This window comes from Dermacentor variabilis, chromosome 4, assembly GCF_050947875.1.
Source record: "Dermacentor variabilis isolate Ectoservices chromosome 4, ASM5094787v1, whole genome shotgun sequence".
Taxonomy (NCBI): Eukaryota; Metazoa; Arthropoda; class Arachnida; order Ixodida; family Ixodidae; genus Dermacentor; species Dermacentor variabilis.
The window spans coordinates 139,715,761-139,732,401 of record NC_134571.1 but is presented as its reverse complement, the minus strand read 5'-3'; the positions used below and the strand labels follow the sequence as shown (position 1 = coordinate 139,732,401).

At 45.2% G+C, this 16,641-nt stretch overlaps 1 protein-coding gene across 1 annotated transcript in view; it reads right to left on the bottom strand.

The window, feature by feature from the left end:
- Window positions 1-396: 396 nt before the first annotated feature.
- Window positions 397-16,641, bottom strand: part of LOC142579855 (fumonisin B1 esterase-like) — a 30,643-nt gene continuing 14,398 nt past the window's right edge. Inside the window, exons 6-8 of the mRNA XM_075690474.1 lie at window positions 13,191-13,262; window positions 8,139-8,320; window positions 397-3,151 (exon numbers count right to left, since the gene is read on the bottom strand). Of these exons, the coding sequence (XP_075546589.1) occupies window positions 2,717-3,151; window positions 8,139-8,320; window positions 13,191-13,262 (689 nt within the window). The 3' untranslated portion in view covers window positions 397-2,716. The remainder of the gene's footprint in view (window positions 3,152-8,138; window positions 8,321-13,190; window positions 13,263-16,641) is intronic.

The window sequence follows — 16,641 nt, the reverse complement described above, 5'->3', positions numbered from 1 at the left end:
GGGCCCATGACATATGCGTCACGCGATCCTCGAGATCAGATATGGGAGAACGCAGGGAAGGAATTTCGCTCGCGGAGGCTAGGCGGGGCAAGTGGAGTGTTTGCAGTGAAGCTCACCTCCTGAAATCACGGGTTTGCGACACTGAAATATTTCTATCTCAGCCATTAATGAGCCGACTTGAAAAAGTTTTGTGGCAGAATGCTTCCTAGAGAACACGTAACAACCTCCAGAGTATAACTAAAATTTGCTATAGGGCCTGGCGAGGGGCCCCTTTACCGAATCCTGGTGATCAGTCATGATGGAGTCCTCCGGAATGTCACCTCTTGCAGCCCATGTGCATTGCTTTTGGACGCTAAGAGCTGCCAATTTCCTAATTCACCACTCTCGCAGGGAACATTCCATGGTACAAAGTCTTTATTTTTGGTCTTTATTTTGCTTATACAAAAAGATGAGATTCTGAGCAGACGCACACATAACACACTCAAAAAAGGAAAGAAAGGAAAAACAGGTCAAAGAGCAATACATGAGACAAGGCAAGCGTTGATGTGAGAAAAAAAAAAAAAGCTTTATACATGTCCTACTCTTACTGATGAGCAATGAATGAGGGCAGTGACGAGTGCTTGCTACAGCTGCACGACTTGTCCACCATACGGCGACAACTTGCGAGATCCGTTTAAAAACCTTGCCACCCTGCTTGTGTGGCAAGTTGGCACATGCAAAACGAAGTAGTGGTGACGTACTAAACAGACAGACAGAAAAAAAAATACAAACTGCACAAAATGTGTGGCTACGAGTATGAAGGATCAAACGACATGCACAGTGGCTATTCGCTTCTATGCGCGAACCTTTGGCAGTGTGGCTGGCTTGCGATGCCGTGCTCTTACGCTCACAGGCGCACGGCATCTATGACTTACACTTTCCAGACGTCCTTCCGGTGCAACGCTGCTGGATGCTTGCTACACCTCTGCAATGCTTGCAGTCCTCAGTCGAAATAAAAGACATTCACTAACAGAACGATACACAAATGAGTAAATGCACAGTACTTAGTTTTTAGTACTTAGTACTAGTTTTAGTACTTAGCTCACGAGTCAAGACTGAGTACTCACATTGCACCAAGAAAAAAAAAAATAGAAAACTCGGAAGGAGCAACGTAGAATGATCATGTACAGACCTCACAACTTGGTATTGCTGATAATGCGTAGGCGAGGCTACAGCTGTGGGAGGCGACTGGTTGAAAGCGCACCCATGACACCCAGCAGCTTACTTTAAAGGGCTCTGAACCACTCTTTACTGAAGTTCAGAAATGCATTTGAAGTTCCAAATTTGACTTTTAATGTTCACGTAGAAAGAAGCCAATACTTCAGATTTTGGTGCCTACGAGGCAGCAAATGCGGTTGTCCTTGGCGAACCGCATTGCGCTCAGTCAGCAAACTTGTTGCTGCACCCCGTGGCAGCGACGGTATCCACGCTACATAGCAGACCGCAGCTACATGCAACTGTAGTGCGTGAGGGCAGCATTTTCTTTGCGCACAACAGGGCTTGAGTGCATGCTTGCGCAGGCTGTTTTTCACCATACCAAAGGGTGGTTCAGGACCTACTTAAAACGGGTACAGGCTTACCCCAATGCCGTGCTCTGTTCGCACAGGGTCATTGACGCTGGATGGGAGTCGTGCCACGCCTCATTTCAAAATGCACCCTGTCCCGCAAGGGTGGTTCTCCGTCTGCTCGTCCCATGTTCGTTCGCCGTGTGTTTGTCCCATGTGTGTTCACCACTTAAATGCGCACATGCCTTACAGTAGCATTTTGCCCATTCGGGGTCCCCGCCAACCCCGTGTTGCTTGCAGGTTACCTCTAAGCTCAGATTCCTTTTTCGTCTCATGATAGATAGACTAGAGCTTCCACCAGAAACCTGCCAGTAAAACAGGTACAAACCCAATACTGGTCAGGTCCTTGGCCATTGCGGGACGACTGTGCTTTGAAATTAGGCGAGACACGTCTTTCCCTCTCATGTGCAGTAGGAATGCCATGAGAAACTGCCATAATGGGAGTGGTGCCCTGACCTACTTTTTAAGAGTTGTCTGTGCCCGCAGAGCTTTAATGGAAGTTTGCATGATGCAGGCTCAACTCCCCAGGCAGTACACCCCTGAAGAAGCCGTGTGCCCGGCCGGGGGACGCCTGAGCCTTTTAACTGGTGGGCGACCGGCAGCAGCAGGTTTAGAGCCCTCAACCCCTATCCCGCAGAAGAGGCAAACACAACCAAGAGGCCACGGCTGCACACCCATGCATGCACAGGCAGCCTGGGGCTGACAATTTCCCATGCGGCATCCCTGCAGCACCTGAGAAGTGCTGTAGGCTTTTTCGTAATACGCTTGTGCTGACTGATGTGCCCTATCTAATGATGGGCACTAATTTTACGCATTCAGCGGTATCCTACATTGCCATCACAGTAATAGCATCTCCTACAGACAGCATAACAAACTGCCTGAGCACTTACCTCGTGGCTTAAAGAGTTGGTCACAAGAAATCATTACATTACATTTACCTTAACTCACAGGAACTGGTTTGCATTCAGATTATGTTTTTCCCCACTCTCCTTCGCCGACTTGGTCCACCAACATTATGTACAATGCCAGTGAAGAGCCCAGATACCTATGGTTTGTGGTGTCTCGTAACGAACAATGTGGAAAAAAAATTCCGCAATACACAAGCGGCGAGATCAGTTCTTCTTGGCATACTCGGGGAACACGCCAAACTCCCCCCAACTGGCACACGGCTCGTGCTGGGATGCCCGGCTGCGCACGTTAGCACTGATGTAGTTGACGAACGGGCTCTCCTTCAGGGGCTGCGAGCCGAGGGAGGGTGTGCCTGCATGCACGAAGCTGTGGAAGAGCTTCTGCAGATTGTGCTCAAACTGCAGGTCATTGCGGTGCATCTCCGACGAGCCCGCAGCAGATGACATCTTGCCAAAGATGGCTGCCACATCCAGCCCATGCTGCGCGAGCCTGGTCGGCTCGGCATTTGTGGAGAAAGAGAGTGACACATTTGGCGAGTAGTCGACAATGTAGAAGTGCGCAGATTTCACCCCTTCGGTTGCATTGATGAAGTCGCCAGTCAGTAGCTCCAGTGGGCAGGTCACACGAACATCTGAGATCTGCGCATCATAGACAAAGGACAGTTGTCCGCTGCACGAGCTGCATACATATGGAATGTTCACTTGCTATGCACCAAGGTGTGTTGTACTTAGTAGGTGTAATTTAAACACCTGAAAACAACTAACAATGCAAGTCGCTGCGTCTATCTGGTATTGAACAGAGTCTGTCTAAAGATTCACACCAGAAATTCATGTTACTAACATTAAATCAGGCTTGGGAATGCCTAAAGTCATTTTGTAGCAATGTTTGCAGCAGATAAAATTTCATCCCGGAGTAGGCTGGAGCAAACATTGCATGCAAATCTTAACTTACAGCGTTATTCTAAGTGAGGTAACAGTCACAAAACCTTGCATTCTGGAGCATTAAAGAAGTGTTGAAGAGCAGCCAAAAGGCATTTTTCTTACTATTTTTCTATTAGGTGCTGGTGAAATGACTGGAGGTGTTTTCAACAGAAGTTGTGAAGAAGCTAAGGTTAGCAAACAGCCGCTGTGGTTTGCTCAAATACATTTCTAGGTGATGTGACAGCACCAACTAGCTCAAACAAAGATTCTGCACGTGACTTGACTTGACTAGAATTAATGCTGGAACAGTTGCATGCCACGAACTGTGCCAACAACCAACCAAATAAGGCAACAACTCTGCTTGACTTCTTGGGTAAATTTGCATTGTTGTTAGCTGCTATTGCCTCCTGCAGAGCATTCAGACGAGAGGTTACTTGCACTGTTTCATATTACATTGCAAACGAGCTTCTTCAATTCTTGTTAGTTGCAATCACTAAAGCCAACAGACAATGAAACCAGGAGAAGCGTACAGAAAATCAACTGTTCTTTTTCCCCAATGTTTGCCTTTCAGTCTGTGCTCTCAGCATCCTAAATGTTGAATAAGGGCTGATTTGATTGAAAATGTAGAACTAATGAGGCAAAATGAAATGAAAGTGCAAAAAAAAGGACATCTTGCCGTCAATGAAAGTCAAACCCACATTCGTCCTCATTACGCACGCGTGATGCTATACCATAAAAGCTACCACGGTGGCTGTCCTCCCGTGAATTTCATTGGGTATCGTGCATGTGTACTGGATCTTGCCTTTGGAGTGTTAGCCAGCGTCACTTGCAGCCAAGGCAGTGGATGTGAAATTTGCTAACCACAAGAGATGTTATGCAGCATGCCAACATAGGAGCAGGCAACTGGCCAATAATCGCTCATGTGCTACCTCATACAGTAGACGTCCGTTAATTCGAGTTCAGATAATTCGATATGGCCAAACGTCCCAGCTGGCAACCATATATTTCTATGCACGGGCCAAACGTTTGTTACTTATATCCTGAAATTAGCCCTTGCCATGCCAGACCTCCATGGTGACCGCAGCTGGCGACTCCACTAATGACGGCGTCCATCGTGGTGGTGCTTAGAGTACAGTGAATGAGTTGGACACATGTCATCGCCCTTCGAAAACACATATTTTTGGCCTGCCCCAGAAAAATTTTAAAGTGATAATGGTAGCTCACAATGAATTACTACAGTAGAACTTGTTGCTGGGCGAGTTGGTTGGGATCTAAAGAATACATTGTTGCGCCAAAAAAGGAAAATAAAGACTTGGGAAGGAAGAGTACGAAAAGACAGATTGAGCGCTGAACTTCAACTGATTTTATTCTTACAGCAGGGCAGGGAGAATGAACAAATGCACATGCGTACATCAGTCTTGCCTAGAGCGATTCCAGTGACGTTTTTTAACAGTTGCAACTCGTTTTCAAACAGAAAAACAGACGTGTCACTAATACAACTCGTGCCTCTCTTTTTAATGTGATATGCCTCCAAAAGTTCTCTTGCTAACCTATCACCACTCCTGCCAAGTATCTTTATCTCACGCAGCAGTGGCTGGCATCTGCCTTCCATGCAAACCGTGCAATGCGCAGGTAAATGCACATTACCTTTATTGATTACAGACAATTCATGCTCCCGGGCCCGGTCATTAACACATCTCCCTGTTTGTACAATGTAGGCTTTCCCACATTTTAGCGGTATTTCGTATACAGCGCCCGTCACACATTTGACGTACTGTCTAGTGTGCTTTTTCTGGCATCCTGACTTTTTGTCAACACGGCTTATGCGCGGACACAGTCCAGCCAACTTGCGTGGTGCCGAGAAAACAACTGGCACACCAAACCTAGTAGCAACTTTCTTCAAGTTGTGGGAAAGCTTGTGGACGTATGGCACCACTGCGCGTTTGCCTCGTTTTTGGTCGGGCCTAGGCGCATGCCTTTTTCCCTTCACCTTCTGGAGCAATGTTTTAGACACCGCCCCAACGACCGAGCTCGGGTAGCCGGCTGTGTGTAGCCTCGCCAATTGCTTATCAAAGCTAGTCTGCATCGCGTGGGGGCACGACTTCATGAGAGCTGATTCAAGGCAAAGAGTGGCTATTCCTCTTTTAACTAACTTTGAGTGTGCCGAATCATACGGTAGCAATTCCTTCTGGGCACGTGGGCTATACTGCCAACATACGTGGTCTTTGTCAAAAAATAAAGACAGATCTAAAAACTGAAGAGTGCCATGGGAAGGGATTTCATGTGTAAATAGCATGCCCTTCCCATGTAGTCTAAAAACATCTAAGACCTGGCTAATGCACTGGTCAACGGTAAAATCATGGTTACTTTTTAAAAGAATTAAAAAATCATCGACATATCTAAAAGCCTTAAGGTAGAACCTATCGTCAAAGGAACTGTGCAGGTCGCGGTCAATTGAAGCCAAGAAAATGTCACACAGCACAGGAGCGACGCAGGACCCGATGCATATCCCTTGTCGTTGAACATACAATTCATCGTTAAAAGGAATAAAAGTAGACTTTAAGTAAAATTCTAATAAAACCATAAAATTGTCAATGGAAATGCCCACTAGATTATGAAAATCTACTGGGCCGTTGCGTTCCTTGTATAGTGACATTAGTGTATAGTTGTATTAGTGACACGTCTGTTTTTCTGTTTGAAAACGAGTTGCAACTGTTAAAAACGTCACTGGAATCACTCTAGGCAACACTGATGTACGCATGCGCATTTGTTCATTCTCCCTGCCCTGCTGCAAGAATAAAATCAGTTGAAGTTCAGCACTCAATCTGTCTTTTCGTACTCTTTCTTCCCAAGTCTTTATTTTCCTTTTTTGGCGCAACAATGTATTCTTTAATTACTACGGTATTTACGCAATTCTAATATGCACTCTGTTTTCCAAGAGATTTTGTCCGAAGATCGCCTGGGCGGTGCAAATGATACCAGGACCAAAAACGTGTTCCCAGCTTTTGACTGCCAGAGCCAGTTCAGCCAGCGTCATTGCAATTGCCACCACATTAAGGCGACCATGGATAATGACAGAATGAATCCCGCACAGCATGATGATGGCAATGTGCCATTTTCAGCCTGATTACGAAAGCATATTCAAGCTACTGAATAAGCTATTTTACTTGCTATTGAATAAGCTATTTTAATAAGTGATAAGCTATTTTACTTGCTAAGCTAGCGGAACAAGTGCTGTCGTGTGCTTTGGCATTCCGGAGAATTGTATGCATCGCAGAACGAACTAGCAAAGTGGTTAGTCTAGGCGTGGGTGTTGTGGTGTTGTTTGATAAATACACTGTCAAACATACCATGGCTCGTATGAAGAACGACATGTCGGTCTTTGCAGACAGTGATAAAATGCTGTCTGAGAATGATGACGATTGATTTTAGGTTAAATAAATTTCTATTATGCAAAGGCAAAGTTCGCCAGTTTTGTCTTTTTGTTATTGCCATAATCGGAGGCATGCTACATTTTCCTTACTAAAATATCGGGTGTGAATTCTATTTTTACTTTGTTTAGCAGCTTTAATATCATTTATATGTTAGTTTTCTACATTGAACCTATAAAATAGTTTTTTTCTGCTTCTTGTCTAATTCGATCTGCCAGACAATTCGACCCGTCTTGCTGGTCGCATCACATTTGAATTAACGTAAGTCAACTGTACAGTAAAACCTCACTTATTGAGATTTCACGAGACCGCAAATAAATGTCCGAATTAACCGAATGTCGAATTATACCAAAAAGACAATAAACAAATGCTTACTATGTCAACACGCATTTATTTACTGAACAAATCAGTAAATCTCAGTTCTATTCTGCACAAAAGCAGTGTGGAAGCTGCAATTCTCACCTCATGTCTGATCAGCCCTTACGGCAGCGAAGGCCTCATGACTTCCTTTGCAGCACAGCTGTGGCACGCATCATCCGAGACATGCTGTTCACTACCACACGCACATCCTGATTATTTTTTTCGCCAGTGAACTGGTCGCATACAAATTGTCCGTCTATGGCAATGTAGCCAGTGCTCTTCATCCTCGAAAGCTTTGTACCGAGTCAAAACGAAGCTACTGTTTGCCACAACCATTGCGGATAAAACCACAACTGCTATCAACGCAATCAGGAACGGCAAACTAGCAGGTCTGAAGGCACATGACTGACACGCACACCGAGTCAAAACAAAACAGCACACTATTTGCTGCAACTGATATGGAAGAAACCATCGTGATGGCTATCGATGTGACCACGGATGGCGACTAGTGCTGGCACACTAGTGCTGTTCTTGCTCTTTTGCGGCAATCCGTGCTTGTCGAGTTGTCCGAATTAATCAATGTGTGGTCAAACACGTCCGAATTAGCAAGAGTTTGATTACATTAAATAATGCATACACATGCTGGGACCAGAGGACAAGTCCGAATCATCCGATTTTCCAAACTAATGAGGGTCGAATTACAAGGTTTTACTGTACTATCGTGCGCGAAATTAGCGACAAGAACAAGGCAGAACGACAGGCAACTTCAAGTTGTTTGCCATCTTGTAACATTTAAAATAGCACAAAGCAATTAACTGCATGCACAATCGTTGCCATCCTGTTCCTTGGGCACAGGCAGTCGTATCATCACTCACGCATTCCAGCTTTCAGCTGCCTGCAGCTACTGCACTCACCATTGTGTGCAGCTGCTCGGCTGGCATCGTGTCGTTGCGCACGTACATCTGCAGCACCTTTTCAGCCAGCTTGGGGTCAATGGCCCCCAGCCGGTCCCTGACGTAAGAGCTCAGCTCCGCACTGTCCACTTGGTCAGCCAGGGGGAGCCCCCGCCGGGAGGAGAACTCCTGCAGGTTAGAACCTGCGCAAAGCAAGAGAAGGGCCAATGTCGCACGTGCGGCATTTCTGCAACTACAACGTGCCACTGCACATGGTCCCCCATCACCAATGACAACCTTTGGAAAACATGCACACACATATGCAAGCGTTTCAGCAATTTGTAAATAACCCTGCATGGCAACAATTCAAGTACACTTGAACCTTGATTTATCCCTTTGGGGTCACGTGTCGAGAAGCGCCCGACACTTGCGCATGCTTGCGTCCGCCGCTTATTTGGATTGGTAGTGCCAACTTTCAGAAACTTTTTCACCAATAAGCGTACTTCAGAATGTCTTCAGATTAGGTCAGCACTTTCCTTTTCCCTTCCTCCATGCTTGAAGGAATTTTCGCATTTTATGGCGTGAAGCGCCGACGGGATGGCAACATTTTTTGCAACTGAGTTTTATGGATGAAATTCAGGCGAGTTCAGTGAATCAGAAGACGATTTTAATGCGGTGGATTATTTCACCTTCAGGTGGTCAGTAAACATCCTCAGATGAGAGCACTTTTGAAGAAAGCGATTATGAGGATCCTACAGATTTGCAGTGCAAATCCTGGCCTGCACCTGGGAAAGAGTGCTTCGAGCACTACCACACAGTGCTCAAGTACCACTGAGAGCCTCAACAATAAATAATTTTTCTGAATTAAATCACCTAACATGCATTTTCCTACTATGCATGGCACCTCATATGTGCGAAATGGCTTCAGACTCCAGAATTTGTGCTAATGCACAAGACTGCAAAGGGTTAATAATGTTGATGGAACTCCAGAATTATATCACTAAACCGAGAATTTCATAGTACTCAGAACGTTTGAAACATTTATATGAATAGCATTATATATACTCAAAAGCAAAAAATGTGTAATTTTTGCCTGTGTGTACACTTACCACTCTTAGTGCAGACAGCTAACTCATTTAGGTGTCTAACCTAACATGCAATAGCGTCTGTCAGCTGAAGTAAAATTTGGTACACTCACATTATAACTAATATTTCTCCATATTTTAGATAAATCAGGCAAAATGTTAAATTTATGCGGAGGCTGAATTTCTATGGATTAGGCTCTACGAGTACACATTAGGGAATTGAAAGCACTCCAATAAATAAAAAGATTTTGTTAAATCGGGTTTCGCCAGATCAAAGTCTGACCGTAATAAGTGGGATCTCGATAAACGGAAATTGCTTAAACCGAACTGCCACTGAAATGGAACACCATCCTCATGGTTGGTTGGTTTTGTATTCATACTAGGCTTCAGCTTTGCCTCTCAGTAAATGGAGCTCCTGACAAATGGAACCAATTTCCCTGGCCCCTTAAGGTTCCGTTTAAAGTGAGTACACCGTATTTGTAAAAGTGACCCAGCACTATTCTTGGCAAGCAGAATTTCGAAAACAATTTTGCCTAGTGTCTTATGTCACCGATGCGTCCTGTGGTGCTCTATGTTGAAGTGTGCACAGAAATGCACATTTATAAGTGAAATTTCTCTTCACTTATGGCTGCAATGCACTGTAACTCGCATTTAAAGGCAAAATTCACATGTGGCGGCTCCTGCATCCACGCACAGCCCCGCATGAAATTTTACTGTGAATTATGTGCGTAAAAATTAAACGGTAATTCAATACACGTGCGGACAAAAGCTTCCAGAATGCTGCAGAGAATGTGAAAAAGCTCAGCTATGTTGCGTTCTAAGCAAGCCCATAAGACCCAATATTTAGTGCAACAAAAAGACAGAGTACAGAGGAACGACAAGGAAGACAAGGCAACAGACAAATTGACAGGAATACAGTTGACTTCCGTTAATTCGACCACGATTGGACTGACAAAATCTATTGACGCATCTGGCAAGTCGAATTAAACATGATGCACAAGAAATGTCAGAACACACTGCTGATTCAGTTGGCAGTGTTTGCCCGTTTTTAACATGTCCCCGAATTAAAGACACACCCGCTTTTAAAGTGTTCAATGTAGAAAGCAAATGTAAAGATAACATTAAAGCTCCTAAACACAGTAGAAATCTAATGCACAACTGATTTTTTTTAGCGAGAAAAATGGACAGGAGTCTAGACATATGTTGCACAGTGGTGGCCAGTTTCTAATGCCAGCTTCGCTGCATGGTTTCTAAAGGTCAACTTTGCCGCAATACAGTCGTGTCATGCGGCAAAGCATACAAATCTTCGCAAACACGGTTTTTGGCCCAATTTTCTTGGGAAAAAAGTAGGGGTGTCCAAATATCAGAAAATTTTAAATATTATCGAATATTATATTTTTAATATCTGTATTCCACTCGAAAACTAGGTATTCGAAAACTTTCGAATCTTCGAAACAAATCAAATATATTGCTGACTGTGTGTGGGCAAGCATGTTTTTTAGCGTTTATTTCTAAGAAAGTTGTGTCTGATATTGTGCTGAATTTTGCAATAATTTCATGCTGCTGGTGAAATTCTGCCAGTAAAACACACTTAGCACTCAACGTGTAAGCTGTGCAAAAAGCAAGCCTCTCAGTAGCAAGGGGCATGGGCTTGCCAACAGCAAGGGTGCACTTTTCTTGCAGGTTCCACCCCCAATCCTAAGCTTATTGGTTGACAGCAAATGCGATGAGTGACGACTGGTACAGGGCCAACTGCCTCCGAGTTTACGGGAAATTGATGCAGTATAAGGCCCAGCTTGGCGAGAACAGACAACTAGCAGAAATTACTCTATTTTCCAAAGCTAACATGAGCCAATACACAATCTTTCAGTATTACTAGTTTAATGTTTTTACCAATGACAATGTAATTGCAATGTTCCAACATTATGTTCAAGTAAACCAACTTGCTAATACAGTTGAAACTCGATTTAACGAAAAGATGACCACGCCCAAATTATTTCATTAAAATGAGAAGTTCTGAAAATCGAGTAGGGGATTTTTCGGTCCTTTGAAATCTAAAATTTTAACGTAGCGAAACCCAAAAGGTACCGCGGCATTGTATTTGCCACTAACCCACGTTTGCATGTGCAAAAAGTCCGCAAGGACGGCCCAACTAACGCCGCCTCTAGCACCAGCTGGTACGTAAAAACGCTAGTGACTGCCGAGTCCGTTGTTCCATGCATGGGCGCGGCGTGCAGCCTCGTCAAAATAAAACTATGGCGTGATCTGGGTGGCTAGATGTTTAAATGATATTGCGCGACATAAAAACGACACAGACGTGAAAGAAGACGACACACCAAGCGATGGATTTAAGCAATGGATTACCAACTTGCCCGGAATGCTGCTCTCATTAAGTTCATGGCTAGATGTGTTAACGTGATAGCATGAACGTTCTAAGAAAAACCCGTCAGATTCACAATTAGAAAGAAATCAGAGCTTCTTTAAATCAGGTTTGTTAAATCGTTAAATTGCTTCGTTAAATCAGGTTTAATGCAATCTAGTTTCGTTAATTCGGGTTCATGACAACACTGAACCTGATAGGTACTTGTTGGGGAATGGAAATTTCTCCGTTAGTTCGGGAACTTCGTAAAATCTGGCTTTGTTAGATCGAGTTTTAAATGTAGATGCATGCGTATATCATTATTTTATATATCAATGCTAAGTATTCACATTCGATTCAACAATTTTTATATTCGCATAGCTCTAGAAAAAGGCGAGTGTTAGAATCAGGTAAATACCGTAACCGGACATTGTGAGTTACCATTATTGCTTGAAAATCTTCCCAATTTGTGTTTCTGACGGGGAATAATGTGTGTTCAACGTACCCACTGTCCTATAAACTCTGCCGAGACTGACACTACCAGTAAAGGGTCTTCATTAAAACTTCTTTCTGGGCGAGTTGGTGCATACTTGACATAAAAATTGTTACAACGCAAACACATGCAACCACAAAGTATCAAGGACCAAAAAGGCAGAATTTCGTTCGTTATATCAGATATGCAGTGAATAACATATCATTATATATGGTTTTTTTTCTCATAGCCCTAATGCATAAGTTGGTACTCTGAAGTCAACTCATCGTTACAATCAATATATTGTTATAAGTGGACTACACTGTATAGAGTGGTGCGCACAAAAGAGACGCCGATGCCGAGAAAACCACCGACAAAAAAGATCCACGTCGCCCATAAAGCATAATGTTTCTTTTTGTTTGTTTTCACATTCCTTGCCGTGCGCACCACAATGGTCTCGCTCGAGGTGGACACCTGAACAAAGTACAAGCGCATGTAAACAACACCGTTCGGAAAGTGTGACCGTGTGGCATCCCTGCGAGTACGGCAGTTACATCTCTTTGCCCGCATAGCTGGTATGGCTGCAGAAAGAAGTGTAAAAGAAGGAAGAGATGCACCTTTGTTGCTAGCCCGCACTTGCCTGAAGGCATGCGCTCGAAATACCTGATGGGCCGTCACCTCCGCACAAGAAGAAAAAAAAAGAGGAACTCCCGGCGTTTCTCCGGTGCTGTTTCGGGCTTTTCGAACTAATGCGCCAAGGCGTCCGCTTTCTGCACCTTGTCGTCTGCTAGCCTTCTGTTCCAGCTCCCGTAAACGATACCGTAAACGATACAGGGAAATCCAAGAATCTCCAGATTTTTGAATATTATGGTAGTTTGAAGTAAAGTTCGTTAAACTGGTGTTCATAGCAACAAGGTTTCACTGTATCACTGCATGTAAGGCTGCATAATTAAAGTGCCACATCATGCTGATGATATGCCTACTTTTGCCCTTGTCTATGCAGAAACTAAGCACTCCTAATGCGTGTGGCTCTTGCCACTTCCACTGTCCATGGCTTCCTTAATCCTTTAGGGCGTCATTCACCTGTCACACCAATACTTGAACCCAGCAGGTGGTGCACCACTAGATCCCATGTAGAATTTGCAAGATGCACTCACCTATTACAACAGGCACCCGGGTGAAGTTCTCAGCTGCCCACAGGTCATAGACAAAATCCTTGAGGAAAACACCTGGAAAAACATGTGAAAAAAAAAAAAATGACAGCATTAGTTGTGGTATGGTGTCTAAGAACTAAGGGAGCAGAAGCATTGTGTCCAGATCTGAATACATTTCAAATCAAAATGTCCTTTTTGTTCAGCTATTTTTCAACTGCCATTTCAATGGGCCCGTAGGTGTGCTGTTGTGGTTCTGACCAACAATCTGTGTTCACTTGTTATTCGCAAAGTAATGGCTGTGTAAATTGCCCACTTCTACAAGACAGTAACTTCATTGGCCAAAGAGCTTGGCCATTCCAAAGTTGCAAGGCGGCTTGACGCGAATGAGTCAACAATCCGTGGAAGGCTAAACCAGCAGGTGGTGCGAGCCTGACTGCAAAGGCTTTCACGGCCCTCACCATGGCTGTCGGAATGAACTGCAGCAGAAGGTGACGCAGTTTGTAATTGAGCAGGGTAATTGCCTCACGGGAGGAAGCACCAAGCTCGTACAATGGGAGGCAAGCGACGTTGCCTAAAAAAATAGGAGTGCCCCGGGTGAGCTTCAAAGCATCGCACAGTTGAGCTCAAGGGTTCGTGATGAGAAGGGAAGGATTTTTCTCTCTGGCAAATGATTTATATATGCCAAAAGCTGCAAACAGACTTTGAAAGCAAGCTGCTGGAGTTTCAGTGCTACAGGATAGAGCTGCGCCATTCAACAAATACAGTTGAACCTCGCAATAACGAAATCGGCGGGAAATGAAAAAAAAAAATCACTTTCACGAGGATTTCGTTCTTGCGAAATGAGACAGCACAGATAGGTAACCCATAGGCACCGACGCGTCCGGTGCAGAGCGCGAAAGTGATCGTGTCCCATATACCCGAAGGCAGTCGATCGAGATTACAGCCCCTTCGCGCAAATCTATGTCCAGCACTGAATCGTATGCGATGCCTGTCGGGTGACACCAAAACCAACGTTCTTGAAGCAAGGAATGCGTATTCCCGTGCAATCGCTCAATCACAGCACGATGCGTGGCACTCTATGCTGTGACCGCCATCTCAAGCACCATACATAATTCCACATTGGTGGATCATGGATTTCCTTGTTTTTGCTGCATTTTCCTCACCGAAGCAGACATTATGTACTGCAATGCATTGGGAACATCGCTGCTGCATTGCAACAGTGGGACAATTCCCACATTGTACGTTGCGAACAGCCACTCCGCACTGGTCCAAGTGGATTGGCCGTCCAAAGTGCCGGGGGTGACAGCTATGACATACAGTCAACGACCGATTTTTCGGACCCTCTAGGGAACGTAAAAAAGTCCGAAAATTCAGGCAGTCCGAAAAAATGAATGCATGCAAAAAAAGCGCACTTTTTCTTTTTTTATCGGATCTTGAGGTAAAGGGCGGAGTACCAGGCTTCCGAAACCCTGCCAAAGCATCAGTGAAGTGGCTATAAAAACAGGCGTTCAAAAACTCTGTATGCAGCCGACTGCCGGTTTATTATGTGCATGTGCATTGTCGGGCGGCCGGTGTTATTGCTGCATTGGCTTAAAGAACTTGTTGATTGTTGTTTGGACGGCGTTCCAGTTGCATGCGATCGTATTCGCCTCGATCTGAGCAAGGGTCACGTCAGCACTGTACACCGATGAACGAGTCAACAGTGCACGCGTCAACTCGGCGCTTGTAGTCAGCGCAGGCACTGGCTCCTCATTTTCAACATCGGAGTCTTCTGAATCCCTCACAACCTGACGGACTATTTCCTCGTCAGTCAGTTCCACGCAGAAGTCGAGCTCGTTGTCAGTGTCAACAAACTGTTTGAAAGTTATTTCCGTGGGTATGGAAACCCCAGCAGAGCGGAGGTCGTTGATCACGTCGTCCATTGACGCCGAACTCCTTGCTCACGCCAGCTTGGGATCGGCCGCTCACGACTTGCTTAATAATGGCAGCTTCTCCATCGTTAACCGACGGTACTGCTTTTTGCGCTTCGATGCCATCGGCGAGGACGACGAAGACGGAGTGGGGGCCATCGAAGGCAAGCGAAATACTCAAGTTGCGAACAGTGGAGCTCGCTGACGAGCGTCGAAGCACCTAGGCCTAGCGTCGCAGAGCACACTTGAACAGCACAACCACACACCACGCTAGCCAAAATGCGGCCGGCGTAAACAAACGAAATGGCGCCGCTCTGGAAACTCCGCCGGAGGCGGAAGTGCGCCGATAAACATAGCCAGCGTGGCCAGACCAAATCGGTGTGTGACGGCTAGATTCGTCTAGTTGTGGTTCAAAGCGGTGATATGCTTCGGCTGCAAGTCGATTTCGTTCGCAAGGGCGCTGCGCGAGGAGCCAAAGGAGCTTCCGTCGCGTCAAAAAGTCCGGAAAATTGGACGGCGGGGGGTTCGAGCGTCCGAAACTTCAGATGTCCTTATACATTGATTCTATGGGGCTCATGGCGGTGCCGCGAAGACATCCGAAATATCAGGCATGTCCGAAAATTCAGTCGTTGACTGTATTTTTTAGTTTCCGCCTTCAAAAGCATGGCCTTTGAGATCCTCATTTGATATCTAAAGATGGTGTCTATGACGTGTCGGGGCCCTAGAATTGGTTTCGGCACGTACTACAACAAAAGTAGGGCCTCCCAGATCTGTTTCTGTTGCCTAGAGCTGTCGTATTGACTTGGACTCATCGTCATAGTTATTCTTGGAGGTGCATGCCCATGCGTACCCATGCTTCCCGCAGTCTGCTTGTGTTGGCTTTGTTTCTTGTGGGTCGTCGCATTGGTCATGCAAGTGTGCAGCATAGTTCTTTTACGACTCCAATGTGCCGAATAGTCTCCAAACAGGATGACATCAAGAAAGCGGGAAGCATTTTCACTGCAAGAGAAGTTGAAAATTTTTCGTGTAGTGAAAGAAAACCCAACGCGGAAGCAGGTGTACATAGCGAAAAAGTTAGGGACTGACACCTTCCACCTTGGACTCCATAATTGCAAAAAGGAACGAAATTGAAGAAAACACCCGAATCTTTGACGTCAAGTGAAGGCAAGCACTGAGTTTGGAGCATGTGCAGCTTGATGAGGCCGTTTTCAAATGGTTCACGCAAGCCGTTGAAGTTCACTGGAGTGAACTTCAACGGCACGAACCTGCGAGAAAAGGCACTGGAGATCGCTGACAAACTTGGTATCGATGCTTTTTGTGCGTCGAATTGTTGGATTGATCGTTTTAAAAACAGGCATGGAATATGCTACCGAACAGTGAACGGAGAGGCTGCAAGCGTTACCACAGCAGCTGTCAACGCCTGGAAGGAGACCGTGGCGTCTATCATAAAGGATTATGAGCCGAGGGACATATTCTATGCCGATGAAGTGGGCCATTTTTTCAAGGTACAGCCGTCTAAGACACCGAGCCTAATGGAGGGGCTT